Genomic DNA, 22633 nt, shown 5'->3' on the forward strand with positions numbered 1-22633 from the left:
ATTTCATGGCTGCAGTCCCCATATGTGGTCATTTTAGCCCTCAAAAATAAAGTCTGTCACTGTTTCCACTGTTTCCCCATCTATTTGCCATGAAGTAATGGGACCAGATGCTATGATCTTCATTTTCTGAATGTTGAGTTTTAAGCCAAATTTTTCACTTTCCTCTTTCACTTTCATAAAGAGGCTCTTTAGTTCTTCTTTGCTTTCTGCCATCAGGGTGTTGTCATCTGTATATCTGAGGTTATTGACATTTCTCCCGGCAATCTTGATTCCAGCTTGTGCTTCATCCAGCGTTTCTCATGATATACTCTGCATATAAGTTAAATGAGCAGGGTAACAATATATAGCCTTGAGGTACTTACTCCTTTTTCTATTTGGAACCAGTCGGTTGTTCCATGTCCAGTTCTGTTATATATGCACTAGAATATGATATTTATCTATTTTTGACTCACTTCACTCTGTATAATAGGTTCTAGGATCATCCACCTCATCAGAACTGACTCAAATGCATTCCTTTTTATGGCTGCATAGTATTCCATTGTGTATATGTACCACAACTTCTTTATCCATTCATCTGTTGATGGGCATCTACGTTTCTTCTATGTTCTTGCTAATGTAAATAGTGCTGCAATGAACAATGGGATACATGTGTCTTTTTCAGTTTTGGTTTCCTCAGGGTATATGCCTAGGGGTGGAATTGCTGGGTCATATGGTGGTTTTATTCCTAGTGTTTTAAGGAATCGCCATACCATCTTCCATAGTGGCTGTATCAATTTATGTTCCCACCAACAGTGCAAGAGTGTTCCCTTTCTCCACACCTCTCCAGCACGTATTGTCTGTAGACTTGTTGATGATGGCCGTTCTGACCAGTGTGGGGTGATACTTCACTGTGGTTTTGATTTGCGTTTCTCTTATAATGAGTGATGTTGAGCATCTTCTCATGTGTTTATTAGCCATCTGTATGTCTTCTTTGGAGAAATGTCTGTTAAGGTTTTTTTCCCACTTTTTGATTGGGTTGTTTGTTTTCCTGGCATTGAGTTGTGTGAGCTGCTTGTATATTTTAGAAATGAATTCTTTGTCAGTTGTTTTATTTGCTATTTTTATCTCCTGTTCTGAGGGTTGTCTTTTCATCTTGCTTATGGTTTCTTTTGCTGTGTGAAAGCTTTGAAGTTTAATCAGGTCCCACTTGTTTACTTTTGTTTCTATTTCTGTTACTCTAGCAGGTGGATCATAGAGGATCTTGCTTTGATTTATGTCCTTGAGTGATCTGCCTCTGTTTTTCTCTAAGAGTTTTATAGTTTCTGGTCTTATATTTAGGTCTTTAATCCATTTTGAGTTTATCTTTGAGTGGTGTTAGGAAGTGTTCTAATTTCATTCTTTTACATGTAGCTATCCAGTTTTCCCACCACCATTTATTGAAGAGGCTATCTTTGCCCCATTGTATATCTTGTTTGTCAAAAATAAGGTACCCATTGGTGCACGGGTTTATTTCTTGGCTTTCTATCTTGTTTCATTGGTCTATATTTCTGTTTTTGTGCCAGTACCATACAGTCTCGATGACTGTAGCTGTGTAGTATAATCTGAAGTCAGGAAGGTTGATTCCTTCAGCTCCATTCTTTCTCAAGACTGCTTTGGCCATTTGGCGTCTTTGTGTTTCCATATGAATTGTGAAATTTTTTGTTCTAGTTCTGTGAAAAATGCCATCGATAATTTGCTGGGAACACATTGAATCTGTAGATTGCATTTGGTAGTATAGTCATTTCCACAATATTGATTCTTCCTACCCAGGAACATGGAATTTATGTTGTCTTTGATTTCTTTTATTAATGTCTTATAATTTTCTGTGTACAGTTTTTTTGTCTCCCTAGGTAAGTTTATTCCTAGGTATTTAACTCTTTTTGTTGCAGTTGTGAATAGGATTAATTCCTTAATTTCTTTCTGATTTTTCATTGTTAGTATATAGAAATGCAAGTGAATTTTGTGTATTGATTTTATATCCTGCAACTTTGGTAAATTTGCTGATTAGCTCTAGTAATTTTCTGATACTATCTTTAGGGTTTTCTATGTATAGTATCATGTCATGTGCAAACAGTGAGAGCTTTACTTCTTTTCTCATCTGGATTCCTTTTATTTCTTTTTCTTCTCTGATTGCTGTAGCTAGGACTTACAGAATTATGTTGAATAATAGTGGTAAAAGTGGACACCCTTGTCTTGTTCCTGATGTTAGGGGGAATGCTTTCAGTTTTTCACCACTGATAATAATGTTTGCTGTAGGCTTATCATATATGGCCTTCACTGTGTTGAGGTAGGTTCTTTCTATGCCCATTTTTTGACAAATTTTCATCATAAATGGGTGCTGAATTTTGTCAAAAGCTTTTTCTGCATCTTTTGAGATGATCATATGGTTTTTAATCTTCCAGTTTGTTAATATGGTGTATCACATGGATTGATTTGCATATATTGAAGAATCCTTGCATGCCTGGAATAAACCCAACTTGATCATGGTGTATGAGCATTTTGATGTGTTGCTGAATTCTGTTTGCTATAATTTTCCTGAGGATTTTTGCATCTATGTTCGTCAGTGATATTGGCCTGTAGTTTTCTTTTTTTGTGTTGTCTTTGCCTGGTTTTGGTATCAGGGTGATGGCGGCCTCACAGAATGAGTGTGGAGAAGTGTTCCTTCCTCTGCAATGTTTTGAAAGAGTTTTAGAAGGATAGGCATTAGCTCTTCTCTAAATGTTTGATAGAATTCTCTTGTGAAAATATCTGGTCCTGGGCTTTTGTTTTTTGGGAGATTTTTGACCACAGCGTCAGTTTCAGTGCCTGTAATTGAGTTGCTCATAATTTCTATTTCTTGTTGGTTCAGGCTTGGAAGATTGATCTTTTCTAAGAATCTGTCCATTTTTTCCAGGTTATCCATTTTATTGCCATATAGTTGTTCATAATACTCTTAAAACCCTTTGTATTTCTTCATTGTCTGTTGTAACCTGTCCTTTTTCATTTCTAATTTTGTTGATTTGATTCTTCTCTCTTTTGCTCTTGATGAGTGGCTAAAGGTGTCTCAATTTTATCTTCAATTTTATCTTCTCAAACAACCAGCTTTTAGTTTTATTAATCTTTACTATTGTTTCTTTTTTTTTTTTCATTTATTTCTGCTCGGATCTTTATGATTTCTTTCCTTCTACAAATTTTGTTTTTTTTTTGTTCTTCTTTTCCAGTTGTTTTAGGTGTAAAATTAGGTTGTCTATTTGAATGTTATTCTTGTTTCTTGAGGTAGGATTGTGTTGCTATAAACTTCCCTATTAGAACTGCTTTTGCTGCATCCCATGGGTTTCAAGTTGTCCTGTTTTCATTGTCATTTGTTTCTAGAAAATTTTTTATTTCCTGTCTCATTTCTTCAGTAACGTTAACCTGTTGGTTGTTTAGAAATGTGTTGTTTAATCTCCATGTGTCTGCGTTTCTTTCAGTTTTTTCCCATAATTGATATCCAGTCTCATAGCATCATGTTTGGAAGATGCTTGATACAATCTCAATTTTCTTTAATTTACTGAGGTTTGATTTGTGACCCAAGATATTGTCTTTCCTGGAGAATGTTCCATGTGCACTTGAGAAGAAGGTGTATTCTTCTGCATTTTGTTGGAATGTCCTGAAGGTACAATCAATGAGATCCATTTCATCTAATGTATCATTTAAGACTTGTGCTTCCTTATTAATTTTCTGTTTTGATGATGTGTCCATTGGTGTGAGTGGAGTGTTAAAGTCTCCTAGTATTATTGTGTTACTGTCAATTTCTCCTTTTATATCTGTTAGTGTTTGTCTTATGTATTGAGATGCTCCTATGCTGGGTGCATACATATTTACAGTTAAGTCTTCTTGGATTGATCCCTCGATTATTATGTAGTATCCTTCCTTATCTCTTGTAACATTCTTTAAGATCTATTTCGTCTGACATGAGGATTGCTACGCCAGCTTTCTTTTGCTTCCTATTTGCGTGGAATATATTTTTCCATCCTCTCACTTTCAGTGTATATGTGTCTTCAGGTCTGAAGTGGGTTTCTTATAGACAGCATATATATGTGTCTTGTTTTTCTATCCATTCAGCCAGTCTGTGTCTTTTGGTTGGAGCATTTAATCCATTGACATTTAAAATAATTATTGATATATATGTTCCTGTTGCCATTTTCTTAATTATTTGAGGTTGACTTTATAGATCTTTTTTCTTTTCTTGTATTTCTTGACTATATAAGTCCCTTTAACATTTGTGGTAAAGCTGATTTGGTGGTACTGAATTGTCTTTAACTTTTGGTTGTCTGAAAAGCTTTTTATCTTTCCATCAATTTTGAATGAGATCCTTGGTGGGTACAGTAATCTTGGTTGTAGATTTTTCCCTTTCAGTACTTTAAATATATCCTACCATTCCCTTCTGGCCTGCAGAGTTTCTGCTGAAAGAGCTGTTAAAAGTAAGGGGTTTCCCTTGTATGTTACTTGTTGCTTTTCCCTTGCAGCTTTTAATATTCTTTCTCTGTGTTTAGTCTTTGTTAGTTTGATTAGTATGCGTCTTGGTGTGTTTCTCCTTGGGTTTGTCCTGTATAGGACTCTTTGTGCCTCTTGGACTTGATTGACTATTTCTTTTTTCCATGTTTGGGAAATTTTAAACTAAAATCGCCTCAAAAATTTTCTCATACCCTTTCTTTTTCTTTTCTTCTTCTGGCACCCCTATAATTCAAATATTGGTGCGTTTGATATTGTCCCAGAGGTCTCTGAGACTGTCCTCAGCTCTTTTCACTCTTTTTACTTTATTCTGCTCTTCAGCAGTTATTTCCACCATTTTATCTTCCAGCTCACTGATTCGTTCTTCTGCTTCAGATATTCTGCTATTGATTCCTTCTAGAGTATTTGTAATTTCAGTAATTGTGCTATTTGTATGTTTATTCTTTAATTCTTCTAGGTCTTTGTTAATTGATTCTTGCCTTTTGTCTGTATTGTTTTCAAGGTTTTTGATCATCTTTACCATCACTGTTCTGAGTTCTTTTTCAGGTAGTTTGCCTGTTTTCTCTTCATTTATTTGGACTTCTGTGTTTCTAGTGTGTTCCTTTATTTGTGCAGTATTTCTCTGCCTTTTCATAATTTTTTTTACCTTATAGTGTTTGAGGTCTCCTTTTTCCAGCCCTCAAGGTTGAATTCTTTCTTTTTGGTTTCTGCCCTCTTTAGGTTGGTCCAGCGGTTTTTGTAAGCTTTGGGTAGGGTATGATTTTTGTTTGTTTTTCCTCTGATGGGCAAGGCTGAGTGAGGTGGTAATCTTGTCTGCTGATGATTGGGTTTATATTTTTGTTTTGTTTGTTGTTTAGATGAGGCATCCTACACAGGGTGCTATTGGTAGTTGGGTGATGCTGGGTCGGGTCTTGTATTCTAGTGGTTTCCTTTGTGTTTGTTCTCACTTTTTGGTACTCTCTAAGGTTAGTTATTTGGTAGTCTAGGGTCTTGGAGTTAGTGCTCCCACTTCAAAGACTCAGGGCTTGATCTCTGGTCAGGAATGAAGATTCTACAAGTGGTTTGTTACGGCATTAGTGAGATTAAAACAAATATCCAAAAATGAGAAACCAAAGATGAACCCCAAATGACAGTGACAAAATCAGGCAAATAATAATTAAAATACTGGAATATACACATATACATATACCCTCATGAGCAAAGTCAAAACAGTCCAACAAAAATAAAGTGTAGTAGATTGACCAGATGAACAAAGGAAATCAGAAACTATATTTACCAGTTAAGAACAAAACTAACTAAAGCACAAACTGGAAAACAAAACTAAAGCAATGTGCCAAGTGGGTAATAAAGCAATGAAACTAAAACTAACAAATATGTTGAGAGGAAGGGAAAGAAAGAAAAGAAAGAATAAATATGCAAAGTTAAATAGAGGTGGATGAAGATTTATATAGAGTTTAACTGCAAGGGGTAAAGAACAGTAGGGAAGGCAAACAAAGGAATAAATGTAGAAAAAATATAATAGGTTTAAAAAAATTAAAAACTAAAATTATAAAAAAGAATAGAAGAGGAAAAAAAAAAAAAGAAGCAGAAAGAAAAAAGGAAGAAAAAGAGGAAAACTCCATAGAACTGCAAAAGCCCAATGTAGAGGCGGAGGTTTATATCAGCCATAAAAAGTGTGACTGAATATACACATATACATATACACCCAATAGCAAAATCAAAACAGTCCAACAAAAATAAAGTACAATAGACTGACCTGGCAAACAAAGGAAACCAAAAATTATATCTACCAGAGCAAAACTAACTAAAGCACAAGCTGGAAATCAGAACTAAAGCAAGATGCCAATTGGGGAATAAAGCAATGAAAGTAAAACTAACCAGTATTTTAAGATGAAAGAAAGAAAAGAAAAAATAGATACACAAAGTTAAACAGAGATAGATAAGAAGATTTATATACATTAAAGATGAACTGCAAGGGGAAAAGAACAGTAGGAAAAGCAAACAAAGGAATAAATGTAGAAAAAATAATAGGTTTAAAAAATTAGAAACTAAAATTAAAAAAGAAAAAAATGAAAACTCCAGAGAACTGCACAAGCCCAGTGTAGAGGCAGAGGTTTATAACAACCATAAGAAATGTGACTGAGAGGGGAAAAAAAAGCTCAAAAGCTTAATTAGATTTCATAGTGTCAGTAAAATCGACAACTACAACAGAGTGGGGGGAAAAGGAAAAAATCCAAAAGTATCTACAGAACAAGTCAAAACATAAGAATAATTAATGTTTTTCTTGAGTCGCTGCTGTCAGAGTCTTTTCCCTCACTGGGAGTCACAGTCCACCTCACCTCCCTAGGATGCCCTCCAACACTGTGCTGACTGATCTCTGAACCTGCTGTGGGGACAACTCAGATTGTAATCTGGTCCTACTCCTGTGTGTTCTTGCCTCCAATGTCCCCAGCTGTCAGAACTAGTGCATTTTCTTTTGTGGGAACTCTCAATGACCTTTTATATATTCCATAGACACAGAGTCTGCATAGGTGATCGTGTGGATTTAATTTGCAGCTTGTACAGCTGGTGGGAGGGTTTTGGGTCTTCTTCTTTAGCCTCAGTGCCCCTGGGTTTCAATTGGTATTTTATTTCTAGCTCTGCATGTGGGTCATCCACTGGGGTTTGCTCCTGAGGCTGCCCTGGAGGACTGGGTTTGCCCCTGTGAGGGCCAGGTGTGGAGGTGGTGCAGCTGCTTGGGTCACAGGGGTTCTGGCAGCACCAGGTACTCAGGGGAGTTGGTGGCTAGGGCAGCAGGAAATACAGTGCTCTAGAAGGGTATGGCAACCACGGTTGGCCCATATGCTCTAGTGTTCTTGCCTGGAGAACCCGCCTCCCTGACAGAGAAGCCTGGCGGGCCACGGCCTACAAGGTCTGTAAGAGTCGACACGACCAAAGTGACCCTGCGCACATAGATGCAAGACTTTTCTTGCCTGTGGCAGCTCTGCCCCAGTGAGAGTTGAGCGTGAAGGTGGTGCGGCTGCTTGGCTTATGGGGATCCTGGCGGCACCAAGTGTGCAGGGACACGGACTGCCTCTGCCTTAGGAGTTATGGCCCTACCAGAGTCTTTTTCTCAAGCTTCTTGTAGCTGGCGATCAGAAGGCCTCTTTGCCTGTCTTTCTCCGTAGCTCCGCCCATTCAGGCAGTTAGAGGGCTCCCTTGCCTGGGGTCCTTCACTGTTGTTCAGCACCTCAGGCACTTAGAGGGGGCCCCCCTGTCTGGGGTCCTACTCTGTAGATCGGCACATCAGGCACTTAAAGGGGCACCCTGAGTGGGGTCCTACTCTGTATTTCAGTGCATCATGCGTTTGATGGGCCAGCCTCTCTGTTGTTCAGCTGCCAATGCTGGTGTGTGGGGAGAAAGAGGCTATGGTGATGGCTCCACCCCTTACTCGTGACTCAGCAGTATCGCCTTGCTTCTATGGCTTTTATGCTTCTATGGCAGCTTTCCTCTACAGGCATTTCCCACCACAGTCTTCTCCCTTACATCCCCTTGATCTGTCTCTCCAAAGTCAACAGCAGTCCTCGCCCTGGGATTGCTCCACAGTCCCTAAACTCCATCTCCCAGCCGCTGCGCTTTCCAGGGGACTTGTGTCCCTGTCCAGGGTATATATTGCTGCAGCAAGGACTGTCTGATTCTCATTCCATTTAGCCTGACACAATCAGCTGTTTCACTGTTCCTCCTCTGACTCAGACAGTTGCCCCGATATGGGGATTGGACTCCTGCCAAGGGCAGGTCCAGGCCTACTGACACTCCTGTTTTTCCCCCTAGTTCCTTCCTCCTACTGAGTTTTTCATGGTTCTATATATTCTTTTCCACTGGTCAGGTACTCCTGTCCACTCTCAGCTGGTGTTCTGCATGCACTTCTGTGTCTGAAGGGGTATTCCTGATGTATCTGTGGAGAGAGATGTATTCCATGTCCACCTACTCCTTCACCATCGTGTTCTTTCCTTTATAGACTTTTTGATGATGGCCATTCTGACTGCTGTGAGGTGATACTGCATTGTAGTTTTGATTTGCATTTCTTCAGCAATTTGCGACGCTGAGCATCTTTTCATGTGCCTCTTGGCCATCTGTATGTCTTCTTTGGAGAAATGTCTATATAGGTCCTCTCTATGTAGGCCCATTTTTTAGAAAAGATGCATTTATTCATTTAATCTTGGCTACACTGGGTCTTTGCTGTGTGTGTGCCTTCTCTAGTTGTGGCAAGCAGGGACTGCTCTTCGCTGCATGCATGAGCTTCTCATTGCAATTGCTTCTCTTGTCATGGAGCACAGGCTCTAGACTTGTGGACTTCAGTATCCGTGGTGTGTGGACTCAGAAGTTGTGTTACATGTGCTTATTTGTTCTATGGCATGTGGGATCTTCCTGGACCAGGGATCGAACCTGTGTCCCCTGTGTTGGCAGGTGGATCCTTGACCACTAGACCGCCACGAAAGCCCCTGCTGACCATTTTTTTGATGGGGTTGTTCGTTTTCTTGATGTTGAGCTGCATAAGCTGTTTGTAAAATTTGGAGACTGTTGGTTACTACGAGTGAAATGACACAGAACATACAAGACACACAAGAGACAGACAGGACACCACTCTGGCCAGAGGAACAGAACTGGGCAAACTAATTGCCATTTATTATTATAAAGCCCTCCTTAGGCAGAATTCCAGACTGTAAGAATAAGCCTTTTCAGTACAGTGCAGGTGCATACACGTTATCGTACAGCAAAGGGGAGTGAAATCTCTGTCTACTGCAGAGTCTGCACAAAGCCCTCATCTCCCTCTTATCTCAAGAAGGGAATGCTCCCTCGTTTGCAAGGGACCATTAAACTCAAGGCTGTGTCCAGACTCTTTGGCAGAACGCCTCGTATGCAAGGACGCTCAGCCTGAGCAGAGAGACCCGTTTGCAGGCACATCTCTGCTACCCTGTTAACCCTTCAGGAGACTAATCCCTTTTTGGTCACATCATTTGCAAATATTTTCTGTCATTTTGTGGGTTGTCTTTATGTTTTGTTCATGGTTTCTTTTGCTGTGCAAAAGCTTCTGTGTGGAATTAGGTCCCTTTTTTTTTCTGCTGTATGGCAAAATGAATCAATTATACACGTATGTAGATCCTCTTCTTTTTAAGGTGCTGTTCCCATATAGGTCATTACACAATATTGAGTAGAGTGCTCAGTGCTATGTAGTAGGACCTTTATTAGTTATTTATGTTATATATAGTAGTGTGTATATATCAATCACAATCTCCTAAATTATCCTTCCCTGCTTCCCCCTTGGTAACTATAAATTTGTTTTCTACATCTGTGGCACCATTTTTGTTCTGTAAATAGATGCGTTTGTACAATGTTTTAAAATTCTGCATATAAGCAATATCATATTTGACTTTCTCTGACTTCACTTAGTGTTACAGTCTGGAGTCCATCCATGTTGTCACAAATGGCATTATTTTGATCTCTTTATGACTGAGCAGTATTCCATTGCATATATGTACTGCACTGTTTAAAAACCATTCCTCCGTCGATGGACATTTAGGTTGCTTCCGTGTGCTGCGTATTGTAAATAGTGCTGCAGTGAACGTTGGGATGCATGTGTCCTTTCAAATTATGTGGTTTTCTCTGGACATTTGACCAGGAGTACGATTGCTGGATCATATAGTAGCTCTTTTTAGTCCATTGGTTTATTTGTGTTTTTATTTCCATTACTCTAAGAGACAGATTGAAAAAGATATTTCTGAAATTTATGTTAAAGAGTGTTTTTCCTATGATTTCCTCTTAATGGTTTTTTTAGTATCTGTTCTTATATTTAGGTCTTTAACCCATTTTGAGTTTATTTTTGTGTTAGTGTTAGAGAATGTTCTTATTTCATTCTTTTACAGGTAGCTATCCAGTTCTCCCAACACCACTTACTGAAGAGACTCTTCTCCATTGTATATTCTTGTCTCTTTTGTCATAGATTAATTGACTATAGGTGTGTGGATTTATTTCTGGGTGTTCTGTCCTGTTCCATTGATCAGTATTTCTGTTTCTGTGCCAGTGCCATACTGTTTGATTGCTATAGCTTTGTAGTATGGTTTGAAGTTGGAGTGCTTGATTCCTCCAGCTCCGTTTTTCTTTCTCACAATTGTTTTGGCTCTTCGGGGTCTTTTGTGTCTCCATACAAATTAAAAAAAATTTTGTTCTACATCTGCAAAAAATGCCTTTGGTAATTTGATGGGGATTGCATTGAACCTGTAGATTGCCTTGAGTGGTACAGTCATTTTGAGAATATTGATTCTTCCAATCCAAGAATTTGGTATCTGTCTTATCTTTAATTTCTTTCATAAGTATTTTATGGTTTTTTGAGTACAGGTCTTCTGCCTCCTTAGGTGGGTTTGTTCTAGGTATTTTATTACTTTTGATGTCATGATAAGTGGAATTATTTCATTAATTTCTCTTTCTGCTCTTTCATTGTTAATGTATTGAAATGCAAGAGGTTCCTGTGCATTAATTTTGTATCTTGCAGCTTCACTGAATCCATTGTTGTAGTTTTCTGGTTGCATCTTTAGGATTTTCTGTACGTAGTGTTATGTCATCTTCTAACAGTGATACTTTTACTTCTTTCCCTATCTGGAGCCCTTTTGTTCCTTTATCTTCTCTGACTGCCATGGCTAGGACTTCCAAAACTATGTTGAATAAAAGTCGTGAGAGTGGATGTTCCTGTCTTGTTCCTGATCTTAGAGGGAATGCTTTCAGCTTTTCACTTTTATGAATGATGTTAGCTGTGGGTTTGTCATTTTTAGCCTTTATTATGTTGAGGTGGGTTCCCTCTTTGCCCACTTTCCAGAGAGTTTTCAATCATTAATGGGTATTGAATTTTGTGAAAAGGGTTTTTTTGTATCCCCTAATAGCATATGATCTTATCAGTTCAGTTCAGTCGCTCAGTTGTGTCCGACTCTTTGCGACTCCATGAATCACAGCACGCCAGGCCTCCCTGTCCATCATCAACTCCCGGAGTTCACTCAGATTCACGTCCATTGAATCAGTGATGCCATCCAGCCATCTCATCCTCTGTCGTCCCCTTCTCCTTCTGCCCCCAGTCCCTCCCAGCATCAGAGTCTTTTCTAGTGAGTCAACTCTTCTCAGGAGGTGGCCAAAATACTGGAGATTCAGCTTTAGCATCATTCCTTCCAAAGAAATCCCAGGGCTGATCTCCTTCAGAATGGACTGGTTGGATCTCCTTGCAGTCCAAGGGACTCTCAAAGAGTCTTCTCCAATACAACAGTTCAAAAGCATCAGTTCTTCGGCACTCAGTTTTCTTCACAGTCCAACTCTCACATCCATACATGACTACTGGAAAACCATAGCCTTGACTAGATGGACCTAGTCGGCAAAGTAATGTCTCTGCTTTTGAATATGCTATCTAGGTTGGTCATAACTTTTCTTCCAAGGAGTAAGTGTCTTTTAATTTTATGGCTGCAATCACCATCTGCAGTGATTTTGGAGCCCCAAAAAATAGTCTGTCAGTTTCCACTGTTTCCCCATCTATTTCCCATAAGTGATGGGACCAGATGCCATAATCTTTGTTTTCTAAATGTTGAGCATTAAGCCAACTTTTTCACTCTCCTCTTTCACTTTCATCCAGAGGCTTTTAGTTCCTCTTCACTTTCTGCCATAAGGGTGGTGTCATCTGCATATCTGAGGTTATTGATATTTCTCCTGGCAATCTTGATTCCATCTTGTGTTCCTTCCAGCCCAGCGTTTCTCATGATGTACTCTGCATATAAGTTAAATAAACAGGGTGACAGTATACAGCCTTGACGTATTATATGATCTTATAATATTTATTTATTCTTATTTTGGGCTGTGCTGTGTCTTCATTGCTTCATGGGCTTTCTCTAGTTGTGGTGAGCAGTACTGAAGAATCCTTGCATCTCTGCAATAAATTCCACTTGATCAAGCTGTGTGATCCTTTTAATATATTGTTGGATTCAGTTCGCTAGTATTTTGTATTTTGTATCTGTGTTCATCAGTAATATTTGCCTGTATTCCTCCTTGGGTTTATCCTGCCTGGGACTCTCTGAGCTTCCTGGTCTTGAGTATTTTCTTTCTCATGTTAGGGAAGTTTTCAGGTATAATCTCTTCAAATATTTTCTTGGGCCCTTTCTGTCTCTTCTCCTCTGAGACCCTATAATGTGAATGAAAATCACTCAGTCATGTCCATCTCTTTGCGACCCCATGGACTCTACAGTCCACAGGATTCTCCAGGCCAGAATACTGCTGTAGGTAGCCTTTCCCTTCTCCAGGGGATCTTCCCAACCCCAGGGATCAAACCCAGGTCTTCTGCACTGCAGGCAAATGCTTTACCAGCTGAGCCAAATGGGAAGCCCAAGAATACTGCAGTGGGTAGCCTATCTCTTCTCCACCAGATCTTCCCGACCCAGGAATTGAACCAGAGTTTCCTGCATTGCAGGCGGATTCTTTACCAAGTGAGCTACCAGGGAGATAAATGTGAATGTTGCCTTTAATGAACCATGAGTCTCTCTGACTGTCCTCGTTTGTTTTCCTTTTTTTCCCTTTATTCTGCTCTGCAGCAGTATATCCACCATATGTCTTCCAGCTCAGTCATCTGTCTTCTGCCTCATTTAACTTGCCGTTGATTCCTGTAGTATGTTTTTCTTTTCAGTTCTTGTAATGTAGATCTCTGTTTGTTCTTTAGGTCTTCTAGCTCTTTATTAAACGTTTCTTGTATCTTCTCATTCTCTGCCTTCATTCTGTTTTTGAGGTCTTGGATCATCTTCACTGTCATTACTCTAGATTTTCTTTGGTGTAGGTCGTGTTTCTCCACCTTGTCCTTCTGGGGTTGTATTTTTCCTTGATCTGGGAGTTACTCCTCTGATGTCTCATTTTGTCTACTTTCTGTGATTGTGGTTTTCATTCCACAGACTGCAGGGCTGTGAAAGTGAAGTAGTCGTCATCAAATAGTCTTCTTGCTTCTGCTTTCTGACCCCTGGTGGATGAGGCCTAAGAGGCTTGTACAGGCTTCCTGTGAGAGAGACTGGTTCCTGCCCACTTATGGGTGGACCTGGTCCTTGACCATCTGGTGGGCAGGGCTGTGTCAAGGGGTGTGTTTAGTGGGCAGCTGTGGGCTAAGAAAGACTTTAGGCAGCCTATTTGCTGATTGGTGGGGCTATGTTCCTGTTCTGCTGGTTTGACTTCAGGTATCCTAGCCCTGGAGTCTACAGGCCGTTGGTTGGGGCCAGATCTTGGGGAGAAAATAGCACCCTCCAAGAGAGCTTATGCCAATGAGCATTCTCCAGAATTACTGCTACCAGCGTTTTTGTCCCTGCAGTGAGCCATACCCAAGCCCTGCTTCTGCCAGAGACACTCTGATTCCAGCAGGTAGGTCTGGCCCAGGCTTTTATGAGATCACTGTTTGTTTTTTACCCTGGTCGTGGTATACAGGAGACATTGTGTGTGTTCTCTGAGAGTGGAGTTTTTGTTCCCTTCTGTACTGTGAATTTCCTGTAATCAAACCCTGCTTGCTGAGTTCAAAGCAGGTTTGCTCTGAGGGCTCTTCCTGATATCAGACCTCCAGGCTGAGGAGCCTGACGTGGGGCTCAGAACTTTCACTCCTGTGGGAGAACCTCAGCAATATAATTATTTTCCAGCTTGTGAGCTGCCCATCTAGTGGGGCTGGCATTTTGATTTTATTGCATTTGCGCCTCTCCTACCCTCTTGTGGCTTCTTTGTCTCTGGATGTAGGATATCTTTTTTGGTACGTTCCAGTGTTGTTGTTTTTTGTTTGTGTGTTTTGCTTGTTTTTTGGTTGATGATTGTTCATCGTTTAGTTGCAATTTTGATTTTTTTTTGAGAAGTGAGCTTACGTACAATATTATTCCACCAATTTGTCTCCATGATGGTTAATTCTCTGTAAATGGTGTTTTAAATTTCAAATTCTACTTGTGTATTCTTGATCTGTAGGAAAGCAATTGGCTTTTGCATGTTAACCTTGTCTGCTGCACTATAATTGTTTATTATTAGTTCCAGGATTAGGGTTTTTTGTTCTGGTTTTGGTTTTCCGTAGATAGACATTCTACACTTACCTGCAAACAAAGGCAGTTTAGTGTCTTTCTTCCCAACCTGCATGACTTTGTGCTTCCTTTTCTTGTTTTACAGCAACAGCTAGGATTTCCAGCGTACTATTGAAGAGCAGAGTGAAAGGGGACATCCTTGCCTTGCTCTTGATTCTGGTGGGAAAGCCTCTCACCAATAAGTATGATGTTAGCTGTAGATTTTTATAGATGTTCTTTATCAAGGTAAGGAGGTCACTCCCTATTCCTAGTTTACAGATAGTGTTTTATCATGAGTAAGTGTTGGATTTTGTCACATGCTTTTTCTGCATGTATTGATAAGATTACGTGAGTTTTCATCTTTAGTCTGTTGACATAGTGGGTTGTATTCATGGCTGTTTGAATGTTGAACCAGCTTTGTGTACCTTGAATAAATCTCATTTCGTTGTGGTGTATAGTTCTTTTTATGTGTTCAATTTGATTGTCTAATTCTTGGTTGAGGACTTTTACATCTATGATCATGAAAGATGTAAGTCTGTTGTTTTCTTGTAATGTCTTTGCCTAGATTTCATATTAGGACAATGCTAGCCCCATATAATGAGTTAGGAAGTATTCTCTCTGCTTCTGACTTGTGAAAAAAAATTGTAGAGGATTGGTATAATTTCTTCTAGAAATTATGGTGAACGCTAGGTAGAATTCACCAGTGAACCCATCTGGATCCAGTACTTTCTGTTTTCTGAAGTTATTGATTCAGTTTCATTATATAGGCCTATTCAGATTGTTTCTTCCTATGTGTGTTTTGGTAGATTGTTTTTAAAAAGAATTTTCTGTTTCATCTAGGTTATCAAATTTGTGGACATAGTTATTTGTAGTATTCTTTCATTAAACTTCTAATGTACATGAAATCTATAGTGATATCCCCTCTTTCATTTTTGATGATAGTAATTTGTGTCTCCCCCTGCCCCCCTGCACCACACTTTAGGCTGGCTACATTCTTACTGATCTTTTTCAAAGAGCCAGCTTTTGATTTTGTTAATTTTTTTCCCATTGAGTTCTTGGTTTCAATTTCATTGATTTTGGTTCTAGTTTTTATTTCTCTTCTGCTTACTTTTAATTTTATTTGTTCCTATTTTCTTAAGATGAAAGCTTAGGTTATGGATTTTTTTTGTGTGTGTCTTTTAGTACACCTTATAATTTTTTATTGAAAGATGGACCTGATATGCTACAGTGAGGGGTAATGGGGAGGAGAGCATTCTGTTCAGAAGATCAATTTCAGTCGTTTGGTGAAGACATGTCCCCTGTACATTTTGGGCTTGTCTGACACTAGATTTTGGTTAGGCATCTTTGGCAGGAGTATCAAGATGCTCTGTTCTTACTGCATCTTATTGGTTGGCGCACTATTTTGATTTAATCTCATTACTGATGATGGTAACTTGATTATTTGATTAATGTGGTATGTGTCTGTTTTCCTTTGTAATTAATAAATATTTTGTGGGGAAAAAATTTAGAAAAATATTCTTCCTCATACCTTCAATTTATTTGCTTATTTATATTATATAAACATGGACTTACAGTTTTCTCTTAGTTTAGTGGACTATAATCTTTAACCATCATTCTTTGTCAGAGATTTGAGCATTAAGAACTCTTTCAATCGTCTGTTTTTCAGTATGTCAGTAATTCTTTGAGCTTTTTTTTTTTTTTGCTATAAGAAGATAGTCTAAGTTCATCGTATACTTTCCCTATCTTATTCCTGGATTCAGCTATTTCTATAAGGAGCTCTGCTTCTTTTTAGAAAAGAATGATGTTTAGAAGTCAAGATTCGGCTGCTAGGTGTGCTAGTTGCTGTTGGGCTGTTGCTGTTCCCATGTATGTATACACACTCAAACCCATGTACATATACATATATACTTCTGTGTATTTATTTGTCCATATATATACCTGACAACATATACTCACATTGACGTGTTCAGTCCTTTTACTCCTTCACCACAAGATTTACCCTAGTGTTTTCCCTCTCTGATAATGAGTAATGAGACCCATCATAGTTAGTATTTTGACTTTAAGTACTTTATTAAAGTACTTGTCAGGTACTATGCCAAGTGCTTTATTTTATCTAATTTGATCTTCTCAACAGCAGTGTAAAAGATTTTCAGAAGAAAAACTGGAAACTAAAGGAGTGGTATAATCTCCCCATACAACCCACTGAATAGCAGAACTAGGGTTGGAACTTTGGTCTGTGTGACTGTGGTGGTTGTGCTCTTAACCATTCAGCTACTTTTAGCCAGTGCTGCCATAAGCATATTTCTTCAGGATTAATTCCTGAATGTGTCTGGGTTTGCTGGTGTATAGGGTATGCATGTATAAAGTTTTGGTAAGCCCTGACGTGTTACCCTTCAAAAGGTTGGACTAGTCTGAGCCTACCAACATGGACAGTGCTGACTTGCTAGCAGTCTCCCTAACACTGAATATTGTCTGTTACTTTAGTGTTATGTAGTTTCATTTTTCAACTTAATCAGTTGCAAAACCCCCTATCCCTCTGCCATCTCTTCATAATGAAGCCTGTTTGTTTATATCTGTTACCTCAAATTGTTTATTGTTTTCTGTTATTCTTAGAACACTGTCCAGATGTTTCAGCGTGGTCTTCAAGAAGACTCTTTATGATGTGGCTTCTCTCCTTTTTCTGTACCTGAGTCCTTGCATTATCGTCCAGCATGCCACACCTGTTTCAGTTCTCTAACCACATCCTTTCTCTTGCCTCTTGAGTTTTTGTATATATTGTTCCTTCTCCCTAGAATACCTTTTTCCTCTATCTAGTCACTTTGCTCTTTTCAGCCAGGTTTTGCTAATTTTTCAGTTCACAGTTTAGATTCGTTTCCGTCTGTGATGCCTTTTCTATGTGGTTTATTAAACTGAAGTCAAAGGAAACCTTACTGAGATATTAACTGTATCTGTGAAAATGGCCAAGTAAATGAAAAAGTATAACCAGCTTATAAAATCTTATACTAGTTTATGGCAAACTACAATGTAGTTAATTGTGTTTTTTTCCATAAAGTACCTGCCAGCCTGTCTGGACTTGACCCAAAGGACATCGTGGCAGTGCTGAACGAGGAGGGAGGCTACCATCAGATCGGACCAGCAGGGTTCTGTACTGACTTCTTCATCATGTCAGTGACCATAGCGTTCGCCACCCAGTTGGAGCAGGTGAGATTAGTGATTCACGAAGAATCTGAAAACATTTCATTTTTAAAATCTGTCTTTTAGGTATTGAAAAGACTCATAAGTAGACTTAAAAAAATAATTTAGAATAATGTTTTCTTTCGCGTCAGAAAACATTTTTGTTTCAGGAAAAGAATAAATAGGGATGATCTTGGTAGTAAGAGAATAAATTAAATCTCTTAGAATTTAGAAGAAACATGAGTAAACACTGTTTTACATTGTACTGTGTGACGTTGTTAGGACTGGTATGAAATGATTCCCCTCCCTCACCCCTGCCCCCAAGTACTAAATTATTTACATTTTGGAGAAATGTGTAATGTTGGGAGCATTGTCTCAGTCATACCTTAATAGCTATCAGGTCTGGGATTAGATTTGACCCAATTTACAGACTAACAAATTATCCCAAATGCTGCCAGAAGATAGTAGATTCTTAGATCAGAGATAAAGGAGTGTATTACTCTCAGCCCAGCAAACAATATGACTATCAGTGTATTTCTTTCAGTTTCTTTTACCCCAAGTATCATGGAGGTGACATAGAGGGGCCTAGGTGGTTTCTTCACACTCATTGGGTATGTCACAGTTTAGGAACACAGAGTTTAGGGAAATTACCACTTTTATCATAAGCAGTCCTAGTCTTTGTCTGGGAAGATATGTTACAAGGTTATGAGTTGCACAGTAGTCAGGGCCTCACAGTCTTGGTACACGGTAAGAATGTACCAACCAGGATGAATTCTGGCAGCGTTCAGGCTAATTTGTTAGTTTGTAAGCAAGGTAATATCTAATCCCAGAATGTGTGGAGATGTTTAAGGCCCATGGCTGATCATCTCTTCCCCTCAATGGCTCAGCACAACAGTAGCTGTGATTTCCTGCCCTTTTCAGGATCAAATACAGTTGTTTTGACATTATGTTGATCTATAGTGTGTGAAATAAATTAATATTTTTTAAAAACAGAGGCTATAACTTATGACTTTACATTTTTATCATACTATTCACTTTCTTAGAGGTATACATTTTCCAGATAATCCACATTCATAAGTGAAATATGAGTTAGTGACCACACTAAATCTTCGTAAGGTTTATCAGGTAAAGATTTTTCTTAGGAAGTAATGTTTAGCTTCGTCACACTGAATGCCTGCCCACTGCACAAAGTGCTTTTATATATGCATATTCTTTGAGCATTACTCTTTCTCTCCCAATTTGGTCCTGTCATTTTCTCATTAATACTTTGTATGTGCTTTTGTCTTTCCCTATCAATTTCCTTATTTTTTTCTTCTCTTCATAAAACTCTGCTTGTTGATTGCCTTGTTTAATATGCCTCACTGGTTGAGGGGGAAGCTAGCTACCTATTGTCTGTTCATTAATCACATCAGAACACACATTAGATAATGAGCCTACTGTATTTTTATTATGTTATTAAATACCTGCAAAGTATTTAAAATTGCTGCTTTATTTTTTAAAATATTTTTTCAACTTCCCTCAGAAGGCATAATTGTTAATGTTTATCAATCACTTACTTTTGTTACATTTTGTGAAATACTTTGCTAATGTTGGGTCTAATCATACCACAACTTTAGGAGGTTATTAGTTTTACTTTTGAGATAAGGAAACCAACTCTTGAGAAAGTTCTGTAACTAGTAAATATACTTAGGAATTTCCAGCCATAGGGTCACTTTCCACATTCTATTGTTGCCATATTTTGCTCCCTCTGAAGGAGTTTTGGAGTAAGATCAATTTGAGCTGGAGTCTCATTCTCATACTTACTAGCTTCTTTAATTTAGGGAACTTGCTTAACCTTTCTCAGGCTTGAATTTTCTTGGTTGTATGGTATTGGTACTACCAGCTTTGTGGGTGTGTGTGAGGAATGAAATGATACTAATATGCTTAACATGTAGTTTGTATGTGTGAAGCTATACACACACATGTGTTATATGGTGAAAGCTAATCGACCTATTTGAATCCACCACTAAAACTAATTCAGTTCTTGGTAATACAAAGGAACTGATTAGGACAAATCACTCAGCTTAGTTAAAAGTATAAAACAACCTTGTCTGGCAAGCTATTTGATATCTCTGATAAAAATTAAGCCATATGTGAACCTCCAAAGATTAAGCAGAAAATTACCATAGAACTCAACAGTTTCACTACTGGGTATATATCAAAAGAATTGAAAACAAGGTATTCAAATAAAGAATATTTGAATATATAATAAAATATATACTCATAGCAACATTATTCACAATCCCAGAATATCACAGAAATAACACAGTGTCCATCCATGGATGAATGGATTAATTATACACACACACACAATGAATGGAATATTAATGGAATATTATTCAACTCTAAAACAAATGAGGTACTGATACATGCTACAACAGGGTGAATGTTGTAAGCATGCTGAGCAAAATAAGCCATCTATAAAAGGCCACATACTGTATGATTCCATTTATAAAAAAGCATCCAGAATAGGCAGACTCCTAGAGACAAAAAGCAGATTTGTGATTTCCGGGACGTGGAATGGGAGTGGCTGCTTAATGGTTCTGGTGTTTCTGTTTGGGGTGATGGAGAAGTTCTGGAACACGGTAGTGGTGGTGGTTGCACAATATTGTGAATGTACCTAATGTTACTGAAATGCACAATATTTAATGGTTAAAATGTTAAAATTTCTGTTACATGTATTTTACAATAATTTTTTAAAACACACAAAAACTTAAGCCCAGTAATTTATTCATACCCTGATATTGCTTAGTATTACTTGTTTGCTTTTTTTTTTTTTTTTTGGACTAGCCCAAGGAGTTTTAAAAATAGCATTTTAGCTTTTTTCTTCTCAAGCTAGTCAAAAGCCATGTGAAAAGACATCTAGCAATAAAGAAAGAAACATGCTTTTCAGACACAGACAAGGGGCTGAGAATACTGATACTGTGAAGCAGTGGAGTGGAGGAGTGAGGTTAGGGTAAGAATACTGGGTGATGATAGTCTTGCCTCCTTTTTAAATAGTGAAATTAAGGGCGAAACAAAACTGCTTCTAAATCCAAGGGTGATAAAGAATTTTTAAAAGCATCTCTTCCCTTAATGGGAATTACTTAGAAGTAAGTGTACTCTGAAATATAAAAGGGCTATCTTTATTTCTTAAAATTTTTGTTGCTTCCTGATTGCAGAAGAAAGTAAAAGAAAATGAAAGTCTCTTTTAAGTAAACTCAGAAATAATCACCCATAAGGGCAGAATATGTTTTCCTCAGATATTTTCCCATTCATGTAACAGTTGACTGTGTGCTAGGTAGAACTGTAGACGTGAACATGTATTATTTCTTTTAATCCTTCAAATAACCATAAGAGAAGTGGAGCTGCAGAGTGATTAAGTACTTGTCTAGTCTCAAGGCAAGCCATTGGTTGGACCAAGGTTGAGGACTGGAGAATACTCCAGAATTTGTTCTTAATAACTACAGTATTAGTAGTTTTTGATTATGATTTTAGATTTGATTAATGATTAAAATCTAATCAATTAAACAAATACATTTTAAAATAAAGGACTAAAGTAATAACATATATAATAATACAGAGGTTCATGACATTGTGCAAGAGGCAGTGATCAAGACCATCCCCAAGAAAAAGAAATGCAAAAAGGCAAAATGGTTGTCTGAGGAGTACTTACAAATAGCTATGAAAAGAAAAGCGAAAGGCAAAGAAGAAAAGGAAAGATACCCCCATTTCAATGCAGAGTTCCAAAGAATTGCAAGGAGAGATAAGAAAGCCTTCCTCAGTGATCAATGCAAAGAAATACAGGAAAACAGTAGAATGGGAAAGACTAGAGAGCTCGTCAAGAAAATTAGAGATACCAAGGGAACTTTTGTGCAAAGACTGGCACAAACAAGGACAGAAATGGTATGGATGTAACAGAAGCAGAAAATGTTAAGAAGAGGTGGCAGGAATACACAGAACTCTACAAAAAAGCTCTTCACGACCCAGAAGTAGCAGAAGTAGCTGTTCTTCTGGAATTCCCTTGCTTTCTCTATGATTCAGCGGATGCTGGCAGTTTGATCTCTGGTTGCTTTATCTTTTCTAAATCAGCTTGTACATCTGGTAGTTCTCGGGTCGTGCACTGTTGAAGCCTAGCTTGAAGAATTTTGAGCACTACCTTGCTTCATGTGAAATGAATGCAGTTGTACAGTAGTTTGAACATTCCTCGGCATTGCCCTTCTTTGGGATTGGAATGAAAACTGACCTTTTCCAGTCCTGTGGCCACTGCTGAGTTTTCCAAATTGGCTGGCATGTCGAGTGCAGCACTTTCACAGCATCCCCTTTTAGGATTTTAAATAGCTCAACTGTATTTCCATCACCTCCACTAGCTTGGTTTGTAGTAGTGCTTCCTAAGGTCCACTTGACTTCGCACCCCAGGATGTCTGGCTCTAGGTGAGTGAGCATACCATCATGGTTATATGGGCCATCAAGACCATTTTTGTCTTCAGTTAATTCTTGCCACCTCTTCTTAATCTCCTTTACTTCTGTTAGGTCCTTGCTGTTTCTGTCCTTTATTGTGCCCGTCTTTCAGTGAAATGTCCCCTTAGTATCTTACAGATTTTCAATCTATACCTCCATTCTTTTTCCAAGATCTTGGATCACCTTTAATATCATTACTCTGAATTCTTTTTCACATAGATTGCTCATTTTCACTTCACTTAGTTACTGTTCTGGGGTCTTCTCTTGTTCCTTTGTCTGGGACAAATTCTGGTATACCACTTTGTCTTTCTGTGATTTCAGTTTCTCTTCCACAGGCTGTAGTTCTTTTTTGCTTCTGCTTTCTGCCTGTGGTGGATGAGGCCAGCCCAAGGGGCTTGTGCAGGCCTCCTGGT

General features: G+C 38.4%; 1 protein-coding gene across 10 annotated transcripts in view; it reads left to right on the plus strand.

The window, feature by feature from the left end:
* The window catches only part of CEP120 (centrosomal protein 120), an 85464-nt gene that overhangs the window by 19068 nt on the left and 43763 nt on the right, over nucleotides 1-22633 (plus strand). For all 10 annotated transcript variants that reach the window (XM_060415670.1, XM_042250300.2, XM_060415672.1 and 7 more), the window contains one exon: nucleotides 17620-17768. In XM_060415670.1, the coding sequence (XP_060271653.1) occupies nucleotides 17620-17768 (149 nt within the window). The remainder of the gene's footprint in view (nucleotides 1-17619; nucleotides 17769-22633) is intronic.

The sequence above is a fragment of the Ovis aries genome, chromosome 5 (genome assembly GCF_016772045.2).
Source record: "Ovis aries strain OAR_USU_Benz2616 breed Rambouillet chromosome 5, ARS-UI_Ramb_v3.0, whole genome shotgun sequence".
In the NCBI taxonomy this organism is placed as follows: domain Eukaryota; kingdom Metazoa; phylum Chordata; class Mammalia; order Artiodactyla; family Bovidae; genus Ovis; species Ovis aries.